At 42.9% G+C, this 21,707-nt stretch overlaps 2 protein-coding genes across 4 annotated transcripts in view; both read right to left on the bottom strand.

Annotated features, from left to right (window-relative positions):
• Positions 1-447: 447 nt before the first annotated feature.
• Positions 448-18,688, bottom strand: trim66 (tripartite motif containing 66). The gene is made up of 18 exons (XM_030044340.1): positions 18,639-18,688; positions 15,425-15,675; positions 14,503-14,740; positions 12,447-12,576; positions 11,982-12,098; positions 11,611-11,725; positions 11,197-11,343; positions 10,265-10,382; positions 9,124-9,971; positions 7,172-7,378; positions 5,843-5,987; positions 5,658-5,742; positions 5,384-5,570; positions 4,237-5,168; positions 3,476-3,599; positions 3,222-3,296; positions 2,412-2,564; positions 448-2,262 (listed from the first exon to the last, which is right to left on the bottom strand). Exons 2-18 carry the CDS (start codon positions 15,431-15,433, stop codon positions 2,026-2,028), a joined length of 3,867 nt encoding a protein of 1,288 aa, XP_029900200.1. The 5' UTR covers positions 15,434-15,675; positions 18,639-18,688; the 3' UTR covers positions 448-2,025.
• Positions 18,689-20,694: 2,006 nt separating this feature from the next.
• dennd2b (DENN domain containing 2B) overlaps positions 20,695-21,707 on the bottom strand; it is a 50,048-nt gene continuing 49,035 nt past the window's right edge. For all 3 annotated transcript variants that reach the window (XM_030044319.1, XM_030044310.1, XM_030044321.1), the window contains exons 19-20: positions 21,383-21,469; positions 20,695-21,267 (exon numbers count right to left, since the gene is read on the bottom strand). In XM_030044319.1, coding sequence (XP_029900179.1) covers positions 21,233-21,267; positions 21,383-21,469 — 122 coding nt within the window. In that variant the 3' untranslated portion in view covers positions 20,695-21,232. The remainder of the gene's footprint in view (positions 21,268-21,382; positions 21,470-21,707) is intronic.

Below are 21,707 nucleotides of genomic sequence, written 5' to 3'. Positions count from 1 at the left end.
AAATCCAGCTTAATCAACAAATCAGCTTCAAATACCTGTACACAGAGAGAATTTATTTATGGTAATTCTTAATTTAATTTAACAATTTATGGTATTTCTGATCATAAAAAATGCTTTCATGTCTGCAAATAAAATTCAAACATTAACACAAAACCAGTGTAGCTTTATGCTAGGGAAGAAGGTTACATACATGTCAATGCTCCTCAGGTTACACATTTAGGCTTCTTTGCATGGTGTCCCACCCACCTGGCACAAGCAGAAGGCTGGCACTCAGCTGGAATCACAACCTCCCTCCTTCAAAACCATACATTCAACTCCATAAATGGTTGAAATACTTTGTAAACAACAATCACATAGCCTCCAGTAAAATGGGATGAGGAATTAAGGAACCTAGACAATATTGTTTTCTCTTAAATTGATTTTTTTATTGATATTGGTATAGAAGAGAGTATTTATGGCTGACTGTTACAGTAAAAAAAGAAATAAAAAGGAAAAAAGTATCAGGCTGTTCTTTTGAAAGTTACAATAACTATACATTAAACAGGAATTATTCTTCCCTCCTATAATAGGAAATAACATCACATCCATTGACTGCAAAGGAAATAACATTACATTTACCTACCACTGTTGACATTGATCAAAGAGTGGAAAGACAATAATTTGTGCAATTAATCTAAAAGTCTGGCAAAATCTATCTTAGGTTGCAGAAAGCAATTTAATAAACTCAAATACTGAAATTGCTTATAATTCCAGAGAATATAAAAAATTCCCTACTTTGTAGCTCTACAAATAACAAAGACATTTTTTAATATCAGTGCTGAATATCAGTATTTTACACTCTTATTAAGCCTGAGATATTTAGATTATAGGGAAACATTTTGCTTAAGCACTGGTGAAATAACAATGTTATGTGCAGACCTATTCCATGATTAAGTGTAAAATTAAAGACACTTATGATATTATTGAATAAAATACAGTGAGTGATTATGTCTATGTAATTAAAGTCATTTACAGCCAATGACGCTTAAAAAAAAACAAAAAAAAAAACATGAAAAATCAATATGTCATAATGAGCTCTCTGTAGACTCTGTCTAGAGTGCCCTCCATCATTCACACCCCATGTGTCACTCTGTTGAAAAAAACGGCACCTAGAACAAACAGGATTCACCGTAGCTTTTCTAAAAATGTACTGAACAACAGACAGAAATAACTATATCAGATAATTAAACCCATGACAATTGCCTGCAATCGTTTTGTTACTAAAATGAAAAAGACAAATATAATAAAATAAAGATCTATATAGTTTCACATATAGAAATATGTCAAACATTCACCAAGATTTGGTAAATATTTATCAATATCAAATTTCAAAGTGCTGTATATATTCAGGGTTTTGACCATTTAAGTTCACCTAAAAATAAAGTTGAGAGATCCACTTAAAAAAGGCAAAAGCAAGTTTTCTAGACAACAATCCAACTACAGCATAATTTATGTATCACATATTGTTTTAGGTACATGGTTATAGGAGGTCTGTAGGTAAACTACAGCAGATAACTCCAAATGTGTCTGGCGCAAACCATCAATTGAAAGGCTGGGAAGACTGTAACAATTACAGCACCACCTTACTTACATGGTAATAGGCAGTTTGGGGGCTGACAATGCAGCCCAACAAACTTTTAAGTTTTCTTCCAACAACCACAACCATTGTAGTTGCAAATGCGTTGCCTATAGCATGTAACCTAAAAGCTGTTTTGTTATCTGTTCTCCCACTGTTTGCTTCTCTCTGCACTCGTAGGTAGAAAAAGATGGTGCAGTTCATCAGGTGTGTTTTAAATAAGGGGGGTTGTTTCATTATGTTTGCTGCCATTGGATGGCAGTACTGCAGTATTAATGCAAACCATGACACTAGGACACTCTGATTGTTGTATGAAAATACTGTTATGGCCCTATAGGCTGGTGAAGAAAAGAGTGGAATTAGACAGAAATACAGCTTCTTCCCATATTCACATCTCCATTCACCGTGGATTAGAAGTGATGTCTCCTGGAGTTGAGAGAGTGCCTCCTCTTCCTCTTCCTGTGGCACTGCTCCCTCCTCTCCGGCCAGGCAAAACCACCCTCAGCGGTCCTGTAGGCTTCATCATACTCGTCACTGTCGGAGTCTGCCTCAGCCAGGGGGAAAACTCTGTCAGGGAACACCTCTTTCAGCTTGGAGCTGAAGAAAGCCTCCAAGCTGCAGCCTGCCTGGGCCACCTCAGAGTCAGGCTGTGGTCACAGAGACAAGTATTACATTTACCTGATGATGTGAATCAGTAAAACTACATATATACTGCATCACTGCTGTTAATTATTCATTATACTGAAATTATCAAATTATAGAAGGAGCACACAGTGAATAACACTGTGTCACTTACATAATTGAACTTTGCACAATTACGGAACATAAGATAGACATCGGCTACAAATTCGTCAGGGGAGGAGTAATGGTTTGCATTCCGCTTGTTGAGTTTGACCCTGATCACAGACAGGTCCATGGGCCTCTTGATGATCTGGTAGTAATGGCGAGCCTGCATGCAAAAGCAGTATCATGTCAGAGATTGAAAGGTCTTACTGGCATTTGTCAAAAAAACATTCCCATCTCCAGTGGTCTGCAATGATTTTCCTAATTTCTTGCTCTTGATCATTTTACTTAGCTCAGAGCTCCCATTCCATCCAAAATGCATCTAATTAAGCTGTCAGTATTGAGTTATCTGCCACTGCAACAAATAAGCCATCACCTACAGTGTGTGCAGTGAATTTACTTAGACATAGTACAGAGGCATTAAACACACCTCTGCAACATTTAGAAAATAGTGATTAGGCCATTAATCACTATTTTCTGATGATTTTGGAACCTTCTAATTTTGGTGATGCATGCTAGCGAAAGCTTATCCTAAATACACCAATTGCAGTTTCTTCCCATTCTAAAAGATTCCTTGAAAACAATGTGTCAAGCTTTGCAATGATGAGGCAGCACCGCGAACACAAACTGCAAAGTCTGTAAAGTGTCTTTGATGCACTTCAATTACAAATCTGAACTGCACTGGACTCAGTGGGAGCTGCGAGGTATGCATGACCCACATTTTTATTTAAGGAATTAAAGTAAATATGAAGACAGATCAATAGGATTGAAGAGTGGAGCTGGCTTTTAACTGGACAGTAAGAAAAAAAATGTGTTCACTCACAAGTGGGCTGACAGGCTCATGGAAGGGAGCACTTAGGATGTTACTCAAGATCAAAAGAGTCAGTCGCTCACATTTCTGTAGAGTGGAGCAGACATGGAAGGAACATCCAATGAATAAAAATGCAGGAAAGAGAGAGTACATTCATTTCAAATGTTGAAGACCTCCAGTCCTTCTGTAGTAATCACTGTTAATAGTGTTGAATATGAATATTATTGCAACTTCAATGGGTTTGACTGGTTTTAGAAATGCCTTACTCGCTGGTCATACGCAGACAGTCCATGTGCAGATGTGCGCTCCCCAGATGTTCTCTCATTCTCGCAGTCATACTCAACCTCTGGCTGCATGACGTCCCGGCACAGGCTGCACACCCAGTCACCTCTAGACAGGACAGGACAGAGCTTGTTAACAGAAATCATTTCAAACGAACTGTTTCATAAAAGGTGAGAAGATGGCAGTGAAGGACCCCACCGGTCCTGTATTGAGTTGATTGTATCTGTCCATCATAAATCAGTGCTTAGAAGTCAAGGCTAACTTGCCACAATTTACTCCCATTCATGTTCAGAAACTGTTCTGTGAATCAGTATTGCAATTTTGATTTACATGGTGTCTGAATTTAGTTTTACAGATTGACAAAAACACTGAGTTGTAGCGTGTTGCCTTTACTTACCTGCTTTAAGGATAGAGGGGCTGAAATTTTTGTTTCACTTTGGCTGGATTTAAATGCTTGTGAAAGGCATCTGAATGCTCTTGTGACCATTTAAATACAAGAAATCTGCTCCGTTTCCATTAATTTTCGTTTTCAAAATTTTCTGGGTTTCAAATTTTTCTCCCAATTTTATTCTTTTTTTTCTAATATTGTTAATTGAACAAGGCTTGTGATGGCGTATCTTAATACTGTACATTTTGATGGGGCAATTTTCTAAATTACTACACAAGAATATTGGTCCCAAATGTCAGTTATCTGTGTCCTTGTCAATTCAGTCTTTCAGGTTAGGGTTGAGTATGAGAAACTTACGTAGGGAAACTTAATAGAGGCGGAATATGGCAAGACAGGTGGAAGACTTTGGGGCAGCGGTCGCAGCACAGCAGGTCCCCTCCAATCAGACACACAGCACAGAAGTCCTCACTCTCCATCTCTGCACTGTCCTGTTCAGGCTGAACCTCCTCTGTCTCCTCACACCCCCTTGGTGGGGCTGGGTTTGCAATCAGAAGCGGCCTCTGACCAGGACCAATGGGGGACTCCTCTTCCTGGTCAGAACGAAGAGGCTGCGGGTCGTCAGTTGTCGGATCAGGTTCTGATTCAATATCTGCCTCGGACTCCACAGATCCCTGAGAATCTGCAGGCTGATCAGATAAAATGTCAGAATCAGACTCAGTCTGAAAACGAGGATCGTAGTCGGGCTGGACATCTGAATCTGCTTCAGCGTCACCAGATTCCACATCGGCATCCAGCTCGTCTCCATTCTCTGATCCTGCGCCCGCATCGTACAATTCCGGATCTGCTTCATATTCAATACTTGGCTCTGACTCCGCTGCAATGTCAATTTCCTCACAGGGCCCCATCTCTCCAACAGCGGATTTTCCCTTAGCCGGAGAATCAAGTTCAACATCGGATGAAGATTCAGGCTGCGGGTCAGAGTCTGGCGACACATCTGAGTCCAAGTGCGGGTCAGAGTCTGGATCAGCCTCAGAAACAATTTCTACTTCTGAGGTCGACCTGGGATCGGAGTCAGAGTCCAGGTCAAGAGCAGAGTACCTCTGAGACATGTATTTAGGGTCAGTGGACGAAGCTGGCAGAGAAACCCCTTTGAGATGAGATATGAGTCTCCCGTGGTTGTGGAACTCACTGATGGTTGGGGGTGTGCGACTAGGGCTGTGATGCTCTGTGTATGGTGGTGTTACAAGTGAGAGGGTGGTCCTCTTGGTCTCAGGGCCTCCAGGTGTCCCCTACACAGTACACCACAGAACAGAACGGGACAGAACAGAGCATACATTATGGAAAATACGATACTGTACTAGCCTGTGGGTCCCCAGACCTTTGATAGTAAATTTGACAATGTTAAATGTTATCACAAAAAGTCAGCTGTCACAACCACCACTACCACTGCACTGGCTGCAAACATGGCCGTGCCCTCTACTGTGTACAAACAGATCAGACTTACCTCAGGCACCCCATCACCCCAGACTCTCTGCTGTGATGGAGCTTCACTCTTCTCCATCCCGCTGGCCGGCAGAGGGTCACTCTGCCGTCGCCCGTGTGGTGGGAGGCGAGACACGAGGATTTTGAGCCGCTCTAAGCACACCACAGGAACCTTGGGAGTTCCTGGAGTTTTTTGAACATCCCTTTTGCTGGGGAGGAGGGAACAGATGATGCATGTTTTACTTTATTTTCACGACTTCCGTGTTGGAAAATGTTTGCATTGATGGTACACATACCTGTCATTTTGGCCCGTTCTTGACTTCCAGCATTTGTCTCTGGTGTCATAAAGAGTCTCTTCGTTTACAAAACCATAAGAATGATCTGATAAAGAGGAAGATTATAGGTATATTTACAAATCTTTGCATTTCATTTATACAAGGACCTAAGAGGCAATGAAATAGTTTAACAGTTTGTTCAGCACCTGGCTCTGTCTTGTAGGACAATAAAGGTGACAGGTGCAGGCTGGACTGGCCTCTGGAACGGGGCATGGCTGACGAGGTTTCCTTGGCAACACACTGGATCACCCCATCTGAAGCCCTCCTTTGCCTTGGATCCACATTGGCATACTGAGAACAAAGCAAATACATTTAATACTGATTTAAGAAGAAAAAGAAAGTGCATTAGAAAAGCACATATAAAGTAATCCTTCTCGTAATGCTTCCAAGGGAGAAGCTGGTATGAATCAGCCATAATTCGGTGGCAGCAGCTGGGTTGGGTTAGTGATGTATAAAACCAAAAGGACACCTGCTGTTGCCAAATCCACTCTGTATTTGGTAAACAGATTTACTCTCTCCAAAGTTTTTTTGTTATATGAGCTTTGGCAGGTAGTGTAGCTTTTTCCAGAACTCCTCTTGTTCTTCTGTCTACCGCTCAAACCCCAAGTTACTTTGCATGGACTATTAAAAACAGCCTTCTCGCTTGACCACCATGCATTTTTGATTCACTGGATGGGTTTTGAAAGGACTCCATTAGCCAGAGGGTTATACCTCAGCCTGTAGCATGTAACCCTGCGACAAAAGTTAAAATAGGAAAGTTTTGAGGTTTTCATATTCCAGCAGCAATACAGTACATGCAATTCGATTTAACATTTAAAATTTCTGAGCATATGATCAAAAATATTTTGAAACCACCATACTGGTCAAAAATTACTTTAGAGTAATCTAATTTCACATCATTTTTGCATGGAATTGTGTACAACAATAGACAAGGAACCGATATGTCTCGTCCAGGGGGAGGGATCCCTCCTCAGTCGCTCTCCCTGAGGTTTTCCTCCTATTTTTTTCTTTAAGGGAGTTTTTCCTTATCCGGTGCAAGGGTCTAAGGACATAGGACCCTGTATTGCTGTAAAGCTCCTTGAGGCAAATTTGTAATGTGAAAATCTGCAATCTTGGACTATACAAATAAAATTGATTGGACTTGCCTACATACTGATCAGCATTTTTGTGAGAACTGTAACATAAATGTAGTGCAAAACAGACTCAAGCTTTTTAAGCAGGCCTTAAGATGTCATAAGTGTTTTTTGTTGTTCTTTTTTAGTTTTACTATGTTGCAGTTTTTACAGTTACATTAGGTGACTTTACACCTTACACTCGTAGGTAAAAAGGTCACAGAGTTTCAAGTCCACAATCAGCGAATTGTTGCATTAAAGGGAAAAAGAATGCCAATTTAATTATTAGTTTAACTGGGACGAACTCAATTCCACTGGACAGCAGAGCTCCAGCGTGAGATTATACTCTGATGCTGGGGTTACCTGATCTGCAGCTGCTGTTTCTACGCTGTGAGCGCATCCTGAGGGCCTTTCAGTGCAGAGGCTGGTGGATGGGGCTGCCAGTTCTGCTGGGATGCTCTGGGAGCGTCTCTTCCTCCTCGCACACACTGTGCTCGAGCCGAGCCTGCTGTTCTGTATGTCAGATCCACAGTCGTAGGCTGTCACAGACATCTCCAGGGAAGTGGATCTCTGTCAGAAACACAAACACACAAAACCGAGAGGGGTTTTTTCAACAGCACCAATCCCTATTACACGCACAGATGCACCTATTCATGTCTTAACAACAATGAAAGGAGCGGGGCGTGTGCGACGGAAACTACCTGGAGTGTCACACATCCTCACATGCACACGCAAAATGTGGAAAAACATCACTCCAAGCATATTCTGGGACTAATTCAAAACAACTCAATCCCTACAAACCTGGAGATTGGCCCGCACTGCTGCATAGATTACTGTTATTCTACAGATAATGAAAGGATTGGTTACAACACCAATTATCATATGTAAATTCACCATCAAGGGTGCAGTGGGATCCTTTGATTAAGCAGGAGGCAAATCACTGCTTACCTCCCCTCTCTGTCCCTCTCTCTCTCAAACTGTAATTTAACTTATGCAAGTTTTTTGCTGAAAAAAAAATTCAACTGTGTCCCCAGCTAATGCATGCAGCAGGTTTGACAAATCAGTTGACTTCAGGTTCTTTAAGAGCTCCTCCTCTCTCCGCTCCTCTTTTTCTAGTGTGCCATCATACATATTTAGGCCAGCTGACACTGAGCATGTGCTCATAATTATCATGCGATTAAAACACTTACTTGATCCATGCCCCTAAGGAGAGGTATGCAGGATTCTGACTGTGGAAGAAAATAGACTATAATCCCTCTCTCTGGAACGACGAGGGTGTAGGGATTTATCTAAGAGTGGTACCCAGAGCTGAAATCAAACTGCCAGCTTCCACTATTCCCTTAGTGACTCATTAATGACAGGTTAAGTACATATGTGACTGCACCCAAGTGGTTTTGTCATTTTTTTTCAGATGCTGTGACATGAAAACGCAGAAATAATACGCCTCTGTGTTTGTAATCACGCATCTGGAGAATTTTTGGATAGGTGATTATGTGGCTGCTCAAACCTCTGACATCAGGTGTGCTAATGATAAACAGCGCTGCCCTGGATTCTAGGATGCATCATTATGTGCGCTTCAGTTTTAATTGTCAGAGCGGCTCTTTGTTTTCCCATCATCCTTTCTTCATAAAGGGAGAAGCAGGTTTCTCTTGCGCCATCTGTTTCCAGGCTAGCTGACAACTGTGGTAACTGATCATTCTGGCATAAAAATAAACAGTTGGCATTCCTTTAATATCTGCCGTGTATAGATTAATAATTAAACAGTAAACACTTTTTTTTTCTGTCTTGGATTCAACACTCCATCACTCCGCCTGCCTATCATTACGTGCTTTGCAAATATGCAATAACAACTTTACACAAGCAAAGCCTTTTCCTACACACCATGATTTGACTTTGCTAGATTTTCTGAATTAGGCTTTGTTGCCTACTGGATTACCTGTGGTTTGTTTGTTTGATTGAATGCATGGATGTCTGTGTGGGTGCTCTATAGGAGGTAGCTCTGAAACCAATATCATCATTTTGAGATGTTTAAGTACAATCAGCACTGGGTCGTGCTGGAATAAGAAATACTCACATCTTACATTCACGGCATATGAGCAGGAACAAGTGTAGAAAGGACACAAGAAAATGCCAGAGATGCAGAAAATGACAAACATAGGCACTCTGATCTCACAGTACCTGCTAATCCCAACAAAAATGGCAGGAAACATTTTAAAACTATCATAACAACTACATTCGTCAACTACGCGACGATGACGTTGATGTGCAGAAGTGAGGTTTTGGCTCTTGCTAGGCATGTCAACCGATTGTCTCACCCTGCCATCTCTGCAGTCTCTGAGCTCCAGCGGAGGCCGGGTCCCCTGCTGCTCCTTTCTCATCTCGGCTGCTGCAGAAACCTGGAGTTGCTGTTGCTGTTGGACAGGAGTCTGCTCCCTCCTTTCCTGCTGCAGCTCCCAACTCAACAGCTCTCTGCCGTCCGCTGCTGTTTGTCCAAGGGCCTGCTTCCCTCTCCGCCTCTCCTCCCAGTTCTCCTCGGTCACTATGTCTCTGTCCACAGCTGTCTGCCCAACATGCTGCTGTAGAGCCGTGCTGGACACCAGCTTTCCCGGACACTGGCCCTGGCCTGGCTTGGTACGCTCTGCACTTGGCTGTGTCTGGCTTTCAAGAATGTGCTCCCCGTGGCTTTGGTGATGCAGATGAGATTTAGGTTGGGATTCGGGCTGGGGTGCGGCAGGCTGCAGCTGGGATGTGGATCCATGGCTGCAGCTGATTTGGATGGGCCCCATGGTCGGGGCAGGCGATGGAGGTGGAGGACACTGCAGGGATGGCTGCATGGCGGCGGGGCTCTCTGGGTCCCAACACCTCGCCAGCTGCTGGTTCTGGTGCAGAGAGGCAGAGATAAGGGGAGGCTGCACACAGCTGGACTCGTAGAGGGTGGCTTCCAGCTGGTTCTTCTCCAGACTGGAGAGATCTGGCTGAGAGGGAATGCCATGCAGGCAGCACATCTGGGGCTCGCAGCAGGCCTGGTAGCCACAGCCCTGCTCTCGTCCTCTGTGGCACACGGCGGGGACGGCCAAGCAGGTGACAGGCTGCGGCCTCAGGATACTGGGGCAGGCCAGGCCCTGAGGATACGGGCAGTTTCCTCCCTCGACACTCAGCTGGCCTGCAGAACATAATATGCATGTTCATTTTAATAAACAAAAAAGAATAACAATCACCAGAAGTTGTCTCTAAAAAAAGGAAATTTAGAGAGTTGATAACTCTATACATTAAAAGGACAAATAACGTGTTTTAACACTATACTAGAAAATCCTTTCGAGACAGTAGTAGCCTCATTTTGGAACAAATCTTCCAGGTAGAGGAAACCTGAGGGCTCATTTCCAAACATTGTGATTACATTTAATATATTCAACATGCAAAATTACTGCCTGTTTGCTTCAGTACTGTTCAGTTTACCTAAAGAGGAAATTTGCTTAGTCCAGTAACTAGCATCCCAGTTGAATTTGATTTTGACAGGAACCCAAGAGTCTGAATGGAACGTTGGCTCAGGCAGCTGCTGCATCTGCAGTGAAATCTGAGAGAAAAACATACAGTCATAGTTTGCTGGTAAAGTAAGCTTGCATGTAGGTTCAGTTAGGACCATATAAAACAAAGCTTTGCTTAGCACAGTCAGGCAGCTGAGTGGCTAAGTCATGACATTATTATTAAACTAGTACATGTGATGTGAATGTGAACTATACATGAAGGAGAAGAAGAAAAAGAAGAGGAAGAAGGAGGAACATTGTGGTTTTCAGTATTTTTCCACTCAACCTCCCAACTGCACTAAGTAAAATTACAGAAAAGAAAATGAACTGAAAGTGAACTTTGTGTGTTTTCACAGGCAACGATAAAAAAGGTGATCTTTTTTTTTCTTCTTTGAAACCCCGGGAGCTGAAATCAAATAACACCCATACGTTCCAGCACATTATGCTCTACACTCTAAAATCTCATTAAGATGTACTGTCGATGGTATGAGACCTTCTAGCAAGAGGTGCCACAAAAGGTAGAGTGAAGCTGAAAACATCTTTCCTAATCACAAACCTAAATCAGACCCGACTGTTAACCAGTGTTCAAACAGCTGGCTTTAATTATCCCTTTAATTGGGCTGAGGTAACTAGGGGGCAGTTTCTTTTTTTTACACTTGAGAATTACATGGTTGATTATTTTTAGCCCCCACAAAAAAAGTAAAAATCAAATATGCACCAACCATTTTCTCTTACACTATCTAAATCTGAAAGCTTTAAAAAGGATAGTGCTTTTTTCTGGCATTGTGTGTGTAATGTTACAGTGAGTTGTGTTGAGCCGCTGCTGAGCCTGTGGCCCTCTGTGGGTGCCTCCTCTCAGCCTACCAGCGCCCTGCTGAAGAGCACCGGGCTCCTGCCATGGTGCGTTGTTGCCCAGGTGATGAACTTCTGCACGTGGTCCAGCTGGCCGCATATCTCTATGACCCCCTGCAGCTGGTCTTCCAGCCGCTGCTGGAAGTCCTCGGAGATCTTCTACAAAGAAACACAGAGACATGCGCACGGTTATGGGTAATTACTGGCACCGAAAGTCATGGTTGGACTGCGGGCTAATCAATGGCTCATTTTTCTTTTGCCAGATGTAGTTCCTGGGATGCTGGCTTAAGCAGCTTTGACAGATTATTATTGGCTCTCTTTCGCTTGCTTTCAGAGCTGATTACATCACGCTGGTTACTGATTCTCTGCATGTAGACTCCTGGTCAGCTGGGCGATCACAGGCAAAGAAAGAGAAAAAGTAATTACCTCCAGTTGCTCTATTAATAGGTTTGCTCGTTTGTTAAGCTCGTTCATCATAATCATCTTTGCCATTTTAATCTGGTTCTCAGCCTTCCTGTGCATGATCTTCACTCCGTGAAGCCTGAGAGGAGAGGAGAGAGATGACAGTGTGATTGCTGGCAGAAAAATCCTAACACAGGTTTGGATTTACAGATGTTTTATTTCATTTGGATCCTTCACCATAGCGGGGAGTTATTTTGAAATGCCAGAAAGCAGGGGAGGAATTGATCGAGCATCAAGATGAATTTGTGCATTAGCTGTCAAATTCTTGCCCACTTGTGCCAGAAAATGTTTGCTTAGCAGATGATGCATGTGCGTGTCCTGGAAGATAAACTGACCTGTCCTCTATCTGTTTGGCAGTGTTTTCCACCGCAGACCTCCTTTCTTCCACCTGCACCATCAGGCTCTCAAACAGCCACTGCTGGTCCTGTAGGGCCTTCCCAATCTGCACTAACCTGAACAGAGGAGAGGCATTAAGATCACAGCATCAGCTAGATAAAAAAAAAAAAAAAAAAAAAAAAAGTTCATTAATTTATTCTCCAGGCATAAAGAACACCATAATTAAATTTGTTTCCCTTGGGACAAGACATTATGCAGGTGACCTTAGAGGCAACCACTGTACTGTAACATCATAGAAAACAACAGCATATGAATACTTAATGAGCATCAGGCAGGCCAAGGATAGTGTATGCAGATACAGATGATAAAAGTGACAGGGCATTTAGAGGGAGTTGTTGTTCAGAGGAAGTTTTTAACCTGCCGTTAGCCCTTCTCTGCAGTGCCCTTGTGCTCTCAGGACCAACCTGTGGTTTTTGTGGGAGGACAGGTGACAGCTGCTACAGCACAGAAGGTCACATGACTCGCAGAACAGCTCCAAGGGCTCCTGTCTGTGAGAGTGGCACATGAGGAGGGAGCAAGGATACGACCCTGGGCCTAAAAGACAGAAGGAGGGGAAGGGGAGGGGGGAGGGCATGGCGCGTTACCACAGGAAGACACTAAACAAGCACATCACACCCACAGCTTAAAGGTGTGACATTAATGTGCACCCACGCCAAAGATGAACAAGTATTTAGAGAAAACAAAAGCTTGTGCTGAGACAGTGCAACCTGCCAAACCAAAATCAAATACTCAAAAAAAAAAAAAAAATCAGAACATGAACAGGCAAGAAACTCTTTTTTTTTAAAGCTTATTTGGCACGCTCAATTAAACATGCTTTGATAAATGGGATAATCTATTTGGACATCAAATTGTATTTTAATCCTGTTTTACATATCTGAAAGCACGCCCCATCTGATGCTGGCCTCGCTGATGACTCATTCACATTCATCGGCGCTAGAATCTATTTGCAGTTACGCACTTGCATGTCTTTTCCGATTTGCAGCGTGGTACAAACAGAAGTGGAGCAAAAATGGCCTTTGATAAGGAGCAGAGCAAGGCAAATGTTTGGCTGGGTGACCTACTGAGATTTATTTGGTTTTGAAGATGCCAAAAAAAAAAAAAAAAAAAAAAAAAAAAAAAACAATGTCAACTGTAGTTCAGTGGATGCATGAAAATGCGGCTATGTAACAAATTAATTCAAGTGTTTAAAAATAAAAGCCACTATTGGCACTGTTTCCCATGCAATTAAAATTTCTTCTTTGTGCAAATGATTTGTACATAAAAGAGAGAGATGTACCATAAGACAATACTGCACTTCACAAAAACTACAGACAAATTTAAAGCAACAAATAAACTCAATTATAATGTTATTGTGCAGTATCTGTTTAATCTGGATTAACTTTGGCAGTGTGAATGTGGGTCCAGGTTTCTTCAATGGCCATTAAGCAGGGAACTCTGTGGATATGGGTTTGCAAAATGATCAATTTTGGCCTAGCTCTACACACACACACACACACACACACACACACACACACACACACACACACACACACACACACACACACAGTATAATAGCAGGAAAGAACAGGCATCAGGCTGATGTTGCAATGAGGCAAGGTAAAGGATTAAGACACCAAGATTTAACTAAGCAATTTTCCCCTTTAACACTCTGCTGTGCAATCTCTCATTCACACACACAAATTAACACACTCAAAAATAACTTTAACGCATCTGAAAATAGGTCACTGTAGAGACGATTACAGAGCTGGCGCTACAGAACATTTGTCTAACCGCTGCTGGATGAAAAAGCCACCTAATGAACACAGCCGTGCTGCTCTCTGCTGGCCAGCTCACCCCAGCCAACCCCTGGCCCGTCTGCATGTGGCTGCTCTTCACAGATCTCTGTGGTCGAGAACTGAGAATCAGCACCAGCGCATCAGCCCTAGCAAAGTGACCACATCCTGCCTTTCAGCTCAGTCACGCCGCTAATTTTACACCGCTGTTCTCACAAGCGCACAGGCTGAACACCAACACTCACGTATCACAATAAGCTGATCATGAAATGTCTTTCATGATCAGCTGACTATGATTTGGTAATAAATATAAGTGCAGGTAAGCAAAAACAGCAGAAAACCAGTGTGCATACTTGAAGCAGCTTTAAATAGCAATGTTACTGTTACTGAGAGAAACTGAAATCATCCAAGCACTTTAGAATCTGGGCCACATGTTGAAGGGAAGTAAAACGCAGGAATCTCCAGGATCCATTATCAACCATCGTCACCATCATGCATAATTTAATGCAGTGGTTCCTACTGAGACATGATTAACAAACAGAGCAAGAGGAGGAAAACAAAGAAACCAAATAGGCTTGCAGATGAAGCTGAGAGAAACAAACCCATGCAGCCCCACCCAAATGTGCACGGCGGCCTAGAAAGCGGAGGAAAAAGAGAAGTGAGACTAGCAACTGGATAGGCTGCTTGCCTTGTCCCGCTGCAGGCAGCGAGCTGGGTCCCCTCTGGTGCAGGTCAGGACACTGGGCGGAGGCGGTGGTGGTGGTGGTGGTGGTGGTGGGCCTGGGTTGCTGGTGCAGGTCTGTGTACTGGGAGGCGGTGGGGGCTCTCTGATGCTGATGCATATCTGTGCACTGGTAACACAACCACTTGTTGCAGAAGGTACAGAGGCTCTGAGCGAGCCTTGGCTCTGAACACTCTGAGCAGCTCTGGAGGAGACACACAGAGAAAGCCCCTTGGGTTTGAATTAGATTATAAATACACACAGAGGCATATTCACTTACACAGAGTGATGAGATAAAAAAATGAGGCGACATATGCCAGAAATATTTGTCAATTCGTAACTCTGGGCTACATCACACTCTTCAGAGCTATTATTTCTCACAGAATGCCATAGAGCTCAGAGGCATCTGACCAAGTTTCTCAACCTATGCTAAAACATCCTTTGTGCACTTGTGCTATCAAAACCCATCAATAAACAACAAGATAAACTGAAGCATCTGTCAAGATAAGTGATGGTGAAAGACATGTCAAAGCATAGTGCTGCACATATTTCATTTTAAGAGTAAAGGTTTGGCCATTTTATCATCAAAACAAGGTGGATAAAATCCCCTTATTGATATGCAAACAGCACCTGCAAATCTGCTTTTGTTGCAAATTTGCTGTGGCACATGAAAGACAAGAGAAGCTGTCAACAGCCTGTTTCTAAGAAATCTAGTAAGATGACGCAGATACAATAGAGCTATTTGCACTTAATTATCTCAGTCTGACTGCTGCAGAAGACATGAGAAAAAGAAACAATCTTGTGATGAAATACGTGTCAGCCTGTCTCGAGCTGAAAGGAACAAGTGTTGAAAACATGACAGGAAGCGAGGCTTAAAGAAATAGCTTACCTTCTCCATTTCAGTGCCTGGGAGAGTGGAGCTGGAGAGTGTGGAGTGGAGTTGCTCTCTCAGCAGGAGGGAGAGGAGAGCACACAGCCTGACGCCTCACCAGCGGCACCAGCTACGCAGAAACACTGAGGCTTCTACCTGCAGCAGGAAGCAGCACGCGCCGAGAGGTGGCCCCAGAGGAGATGGCTTACATGACAGCCTCGCTGTGCTCTCTCCTCCCCCAGTTCATCCATGTGTAGGACTCCTCACTGCTGGAGGAAGGAGTGTCACATTCAAATTCATCCTCTGCTCGCTGGTACCGCCGCTAAAAAGGAGAAAATCTAATCCTTTTTCTTAAATAAGCCTGTGCATAATAATTGGGAATTAGGGAGATAAGATAATTATTTTTTTTCTAGGGCAAAATATCCCCGGAAGCCCTTTCCAAAATGGAGGAAGGAAGGCCAAGTGACCTACAATATTGAAGGAGGGGGTGATTATACTGTAAGTACTGCTAAAATCGCAGGAGCAGCCAGAGTAAGGCAGGACTAGGTTACGTTAGGGCTGGGTTATGTTGGGCTATGCTGCGATGGGATGAGATGGGCTGTTCTATGATGGGCTGGCTGTGCCCTTCTTCCCACATCCCTTTGTCAGCACAAGGAGGGGACAGGTCCCTGTGGAGCCACACACTAACGTAGCACACCAAAACCGGGTCAGGCTCTGATAAGCTCCAGATGGGACCAGGATACACTCTTGCCATTCCCTCTAACACTGTGAAATCAATTAAGATTTTAACACAGCACGTCAGAGGGAATGAACAGAGCACATTGTCAAAGGAAAAAAAAAAAAAGGAAAGGACCTAACTTTGGACCTGGAAGGGAAATTTGGACACAGATAGGATTACATCACCATACTCTCAAGCTACATGATATCACCAAAAATGGGTTACAGTTAGGGGGTGATGTGAAACTTGCAAAAGGAACTTGTGGGAAAAGAGTAGACCCACTGTTGCCCTTCAACCAAAAAGTGAAAAAAGCATATAATAGCCAGGCCGGATCCCGGAATAAGTAGAGCCCAAATCAAACCACTATGACATCTGGAGCTGTGAGCAAGTCTGCCTAACAACAACCCCTGCAGCCTGACCTACAAATCTGACAACTTTCTCATCCTTGGGTGCTTCACTGGGGAGCTCAGAGCAATCCCACCCCCATTGTGTGCTCAAAGACCCAGTTTAAAACACAATTAGTCAATCGTGGTGCATCCTGCTCCTTGTTCACTCAGCTCTGTGGCGTTTTAAAACCGTGCCTTTCGCTTTCACTGCACCTTCCACCCATTTATCTTTCAAACAGAAAAAAAAGCCCCCAGCCTCCCTGCCCTGCCAAGTGAAGCTGGCACTAGACATGCAGCCTGAGCACATGCCATCTCAAGAGATGTCACAATAATAGAAACCTGCAGAGTGATCGCTCCCTTGAAAGCACACCTATGTAACATCCATTAACATCGGGGTGAGGAGATCGCAGCAAAAGCAGGAATATCCTCAACCAGAGTCAAATTCGCTGTCATTATGATTGTTACCATTTGCCATGGGCATTTTGTTCTCTCTATTTACAACTTACTCTGTGCTGTTCCCAGATATGCATCAACAGGGGGACATTGTCTGAGGTATCACTCGAGGACACAAACAACCCTTGCTTAATGATAATAGCATATCAGAAATAATAAAAGCTGTGCGTAAAATATTTGAGCACTCACACAGAGGGAGTGTTCCTGGATGTTTGCAGGGAGACAGCTGTTTTATTGAGTTTTTTTTTTTTTTTTTTTTTTTTTTTTTTCTGATTGTTTCTATTTCCATGCAGTGATAGAGATGTTTGAGTTGATGGGACCTCACTAAGCCTCCTGTTAAAGGGTTAAACAAGATCCATGTCTGTTACTAATAATATTGCTTAAACCATACATATTGTGACCTCCCAACTACTGTAACTTATTACTGTGCACAGTTGAGGTGCAATTGTGATATTGTGCCTCTTGCAGGATTCTTCAACACAACCTATGTGAAGCTGTGGGTCTCCTGCCTGCAATGGCCAAAATCTGTAACTGAAGTCCAGGGAGCCTAACTCTATATAACTTGTTAGGATGTGAGGAAATAATTAATTAGAAAAGCATTACATGAATTAAAAGATCTAACATGTTAATATTTTTGTTATTTGGCACATGCTGTGGGTGCAAAACGTGCCATTATTTAAGTTTTAGTCTTCAAAAACAGTTCATTTGCAGCACGACACAAACTTTAATACGGTTTAGGCCACCCACACCACAAAAAATGGTCACAAATCTTGTTGTTTACTAATGTTCTCTATGTATTTTGAAATCACAGCCTAATATGGAGCGCTTTATCTATCCTAGACCCATTGAGAGTGTCCCTGCCCCAAATCCCTAAATAATATAGCCCAGATCTAAGATCTATGCCTGTTTGTATAGGAGATAGGTTTTTAAAAAGGTACCATAAAATATGACAGGATCACAATAAATTCAATTTAAGATTATCACAGACACTCAAGTCACGCTTTAAGTCGTGCACTGTATGAATATGATAGTGATTGTTTTGTTATGTTAGTTTCCTTGTCAGGGCTACCTGTTCCATCTGATCATGAATTTGTCAGGATTACTGCACTTTATGCTCGCGTGCTCACAGGGATGTCAGTCAAAATGTACAGTATGTGTCCCCATAGTAACAATCACTTGCTCCGGTTAAGTCGCCTAACCCATCATCCGCTTCATCACCGAGCGTGAAAAGGCCAGTCTTTTTTTAGGATGTGCGCATGAGATTATACGCCCATAAAGATGCATGGCACCACGCAGCGATCCATAACATAACACAACACAACAAGAGCACACGAGCCACAAATAACACAAAGCAGGCGGACGGACAAGTTGGCTTCACAATCGCGTCCAGAGCGTCAACACAGTGTCTCCGCACTGGCGCAGGAGCCCGGCTGGATCCCGCCGGCACCGCGGAGCAAAACAGCCCGCTAGGTAGACATGACTCTGTGCGTGCGGGAGGATGGGAGCGCGCTGCGCTGCGCTCCGGTCCGGTGAGGAGAGGACAGTGTCGCTGCGCCGCGCAACTTCTGTCGGGCTGTCAGTCACGTCCAGCGCGGTACAGTGTGTGCATGTGTGTGTGTGTGTGTTTGTGTGTGAGTGAGTGTGTGCGTGTATGTCCAAAGCTCAAGCTCTTTACCTTGACCCGTGCATCACTGTCGGCTCCCCCCCATCGGATGTCGCTCTTTGGCCCGGCCAAATTTTGGAGATGCCAAGTCTCGCAGTTAATCGTGAGACTTTAGTCGTTCTCACGCAGTACTTCTGACGTTCTCAAAGCAGTGTATGTGTGTGTGCGTGCGTGTGCGTGTGCGTGCCACTTTGTTGACAACACCACTGAAGTCATGTCAGGTTCATCAGAGTGGTTTTCTACAGCTGCCAGTGAGCATGAAAATCAAATCTGACGTCTCATCTGAATTATGAAAGGCTTAAGATCTTTCCCCCTGCAACAAATCCTCTCAGGCAGTGGGTTTCAAACTGAAGAATATGTCAGGATAATGTAATGCACTTGAAATTATCATACAACAAAATGCATGCTTGATTATTTCAACACTGTTTTAATCTCACCACTGAATCCCATGATCCTTGTTCAAGTATGACATCTAAACATTTTAATAGTGAAAAGCAGACTGTGCAGTTTGAAATGGGAGGGCGCACCACTTTGTTTACTAGTGTTACAGATGAGGCTGAGGAAGATACAAAAAACCCCAGGCTCATGCCAAGACTAATAACTCATAGAATTAAGACAACACTTTTAAATGTCTGTCTTGAATATAATGTTTGGATGTCAAATGTCCACAAAAACATAAGAAAAATGGAGGGAAATGGTCTTGTGTTTTTTGGTTATGATGGGTAAAAGAGTTGACCTGAACTCCTGGGGCATGTATACATTATATTCTTTTGTGAACTGAGTGGCATTCATATTTTTACTTTTTGCCACATCATAACAAGGCATAAGGCCCTTTGAAACGGCATAGTTTGTCTTTAACATGAGAAAATACATATTTTAATTTCAGGGTCCCTGGAGCAAAATCATTTCAAAATGGACAATGAAAAACTTTGGAAACCCATAAACAAACATGACATCAAAGCCTAAAAGTATGGGAATGTTGTAGACACAGAAATTAAATATGAGAAGGTCTGCAAAAAAAAAAAAAAAAAAAAAAAAAAAAAAAAGTGTTATGAACAGGCTAGAAGGGCCTATAAGAATGTTCCAGGGATATTAGTGATTATCAATTGAGGTATGCCGCTGATTCCTCCTTAAACACCAAACCTGTAGTCACTTATGTCATCTATTAGTGCTGTCAAGGACTCAAGCACAGGAAAAGTAACAGGAATGGAATGAACAGTAAGCCTCCCAGTTAGAGGAGCTAATAACAGCATGGCAGTGACAGCCACCAGAGTGATGTGCCGGGACATAATTAGGTTACCAGCAGCATGTGGTAGCTGGTGCTAGACTAACTGCGCCTTTTGAGATCCCACCAGCCTCTCGTAATGCAGAGCTTTGGGGAAAGCTGTCATTGAGATGTCAGATGTGAAAAGAGGTGATTCTGTATCGCTTGGCAAAGCATGCATCCAACATGAGTGGAAATATTTGAACCTCCAAAGGAAACAAGTGAAATTGCTTGTACGCTTTGGGTCGATTTTTTGGGGGGGAAGATGATAAAACACAGGTCAGATTTATAAAAACTGCACCAAACATGTGTATGCGTTCTAGTTAATGGAAATGTGCCTTTGTGATTAGGATGTGAGGGGCTTGCCCACACACTTTACATCAGCTCAGTATGGCTACATAACTCATTAAGACTTTTTGGTTATTCAGTTTTTCCATGTGACAATGTTATGGTTTCACTGTGTACTGATGATGAATTTCATAGTGAGTGCACATGCTTCCACACAAGTGTGCTGCATGATGCAATAAAGCAATTAACATCCTATCAGGCTCTGTTGCATGTATGAGAATGCTGAGCAGGCGCAGTTGACCTGAATTTTGGCAAGAGGAAAACATCTACGTGAATTTGACAGAGGTTTGTTATTGGGGCAGGAATGGCAGGAGTGTCAGCCACAAAAGACCGAAAGAAGTAAATTCCCTAATAAGCACAGTCAGGAAGTAAAACAAATTTAAGTCATCATTAGGCTTTAAAACAACATTCCTATTTAAGGAGCTGCAACAATTAAACCCAACTCATTTAGGCATTTGAAGCATCTTTAATTACTGTTTGTTTTTTTAACAAAAAGATTGCAAAAGACTGTACGTTTTAACATTTACAATCATTTTCTTCATTCTCTTGACGCATGTACAATTCCTGCCAGTCGGTCAAACAGGCTTTACACTCCTTAAACAGAGGACATCACCGATGTGAAACAATGCAAAATCAAACATACGAACTGTACATCTATGCCCATATCGAGTCACATTCACTCACACATTCTGGATTCAAGCATACCTGGACATCAGTGGTTACTCTATGGCTCACTCACTCTGTACCGTCCTACTGTCACTAGCCTCGTAAGGTACTATATGCACTTAACAATTAATCCACATCGCAGAGTATCACAGCCAGCTTACACTGAAATATGTACACATTTAAACCAAAAAAAAAAGAAAATTGTCAGACAAAAGAGTGAAAGTCATCATGATACGGAGACTTGAGACATCAGGTCTTCGGTTTGCAGTACGCTGTCAAACAAGACGTGACATGCTGGTATATGATTGAGTACAGTAGCAAATGTCCCTCAGCTCTTTTTGTGGAGAAACTTCATTTTATTTCCTGAAAAGGGAAATCCATTAAGACACAAAGCACATAAAAGGTGATTACAATAACGGGACTGGTAACGTGTGGCAGGTCAAATTAGGATGCAGGATGAACTAAAAGAGGAACTCACCAAGGCCTTTGAGGAACTTGTTGACCCCGCTCTGTTCTGTGTCTGGCAGCTCCTCCAGATACTGTTCTACCCTCTGCTCAAAGAGCCCTGCCAGAAACACAAGAGAAGCGATTTAAAAAAAAAAAAAAAAAAAATGAAATCATGGTATGCCAAGACGGAGTAATTTAGTCTGTCAAGGAGCACAGTGATGTGGGAAAACATGCAAAATACACCATATAACTTTCCCCACTAGAGGTCAGCACTGGTGAAGATTCTGCTGCAGGCCTTAGGTGGAACAGTGGAGAAAATCTACAGTGTTTTCATCCAAATCAAGACCTTTCACACC

The sequence above is a fragment of the Myripristis murdjan genome, chromosome 3 (assembly GCF_902150065.1).
Source record: "Myripristis murdjan chromosome 3, fMyrMur1.1, whole genome shotgun sequence".
NCBI classification, from domain to species: domain Eukaryota; kingdom Metazoa; phylum Chordata; class Actinopteri; order Holocentriformes; family Holocentridae; genus Myripristis; species Myripristis murdjan.
Note: the sequence above shows the minus strand (reverse complement) of the source record. Positions and strands in the feature narration are given on the sequence as shown.

Excerpts from the sequence above, each read along its gene's own strand:
- trim66 (XM_030044340.1), bottom strand. Across the intron at positions 12,099-12,446 it reads TCCTCCCACAAAAACCACAG|GTTAGTGCAGATTGGGAAGG; the intron begins GTTGGTCCTGAG and ends TCCTCTGTTCAG. Across the intron at positions 3,297-3,475 it reads TGTCTGCGTATGACCAGCGA|AAATGTGAGCGACTGACTCT; the intron begins GTAAGGCATTTC and ends TCCACTCTACAG.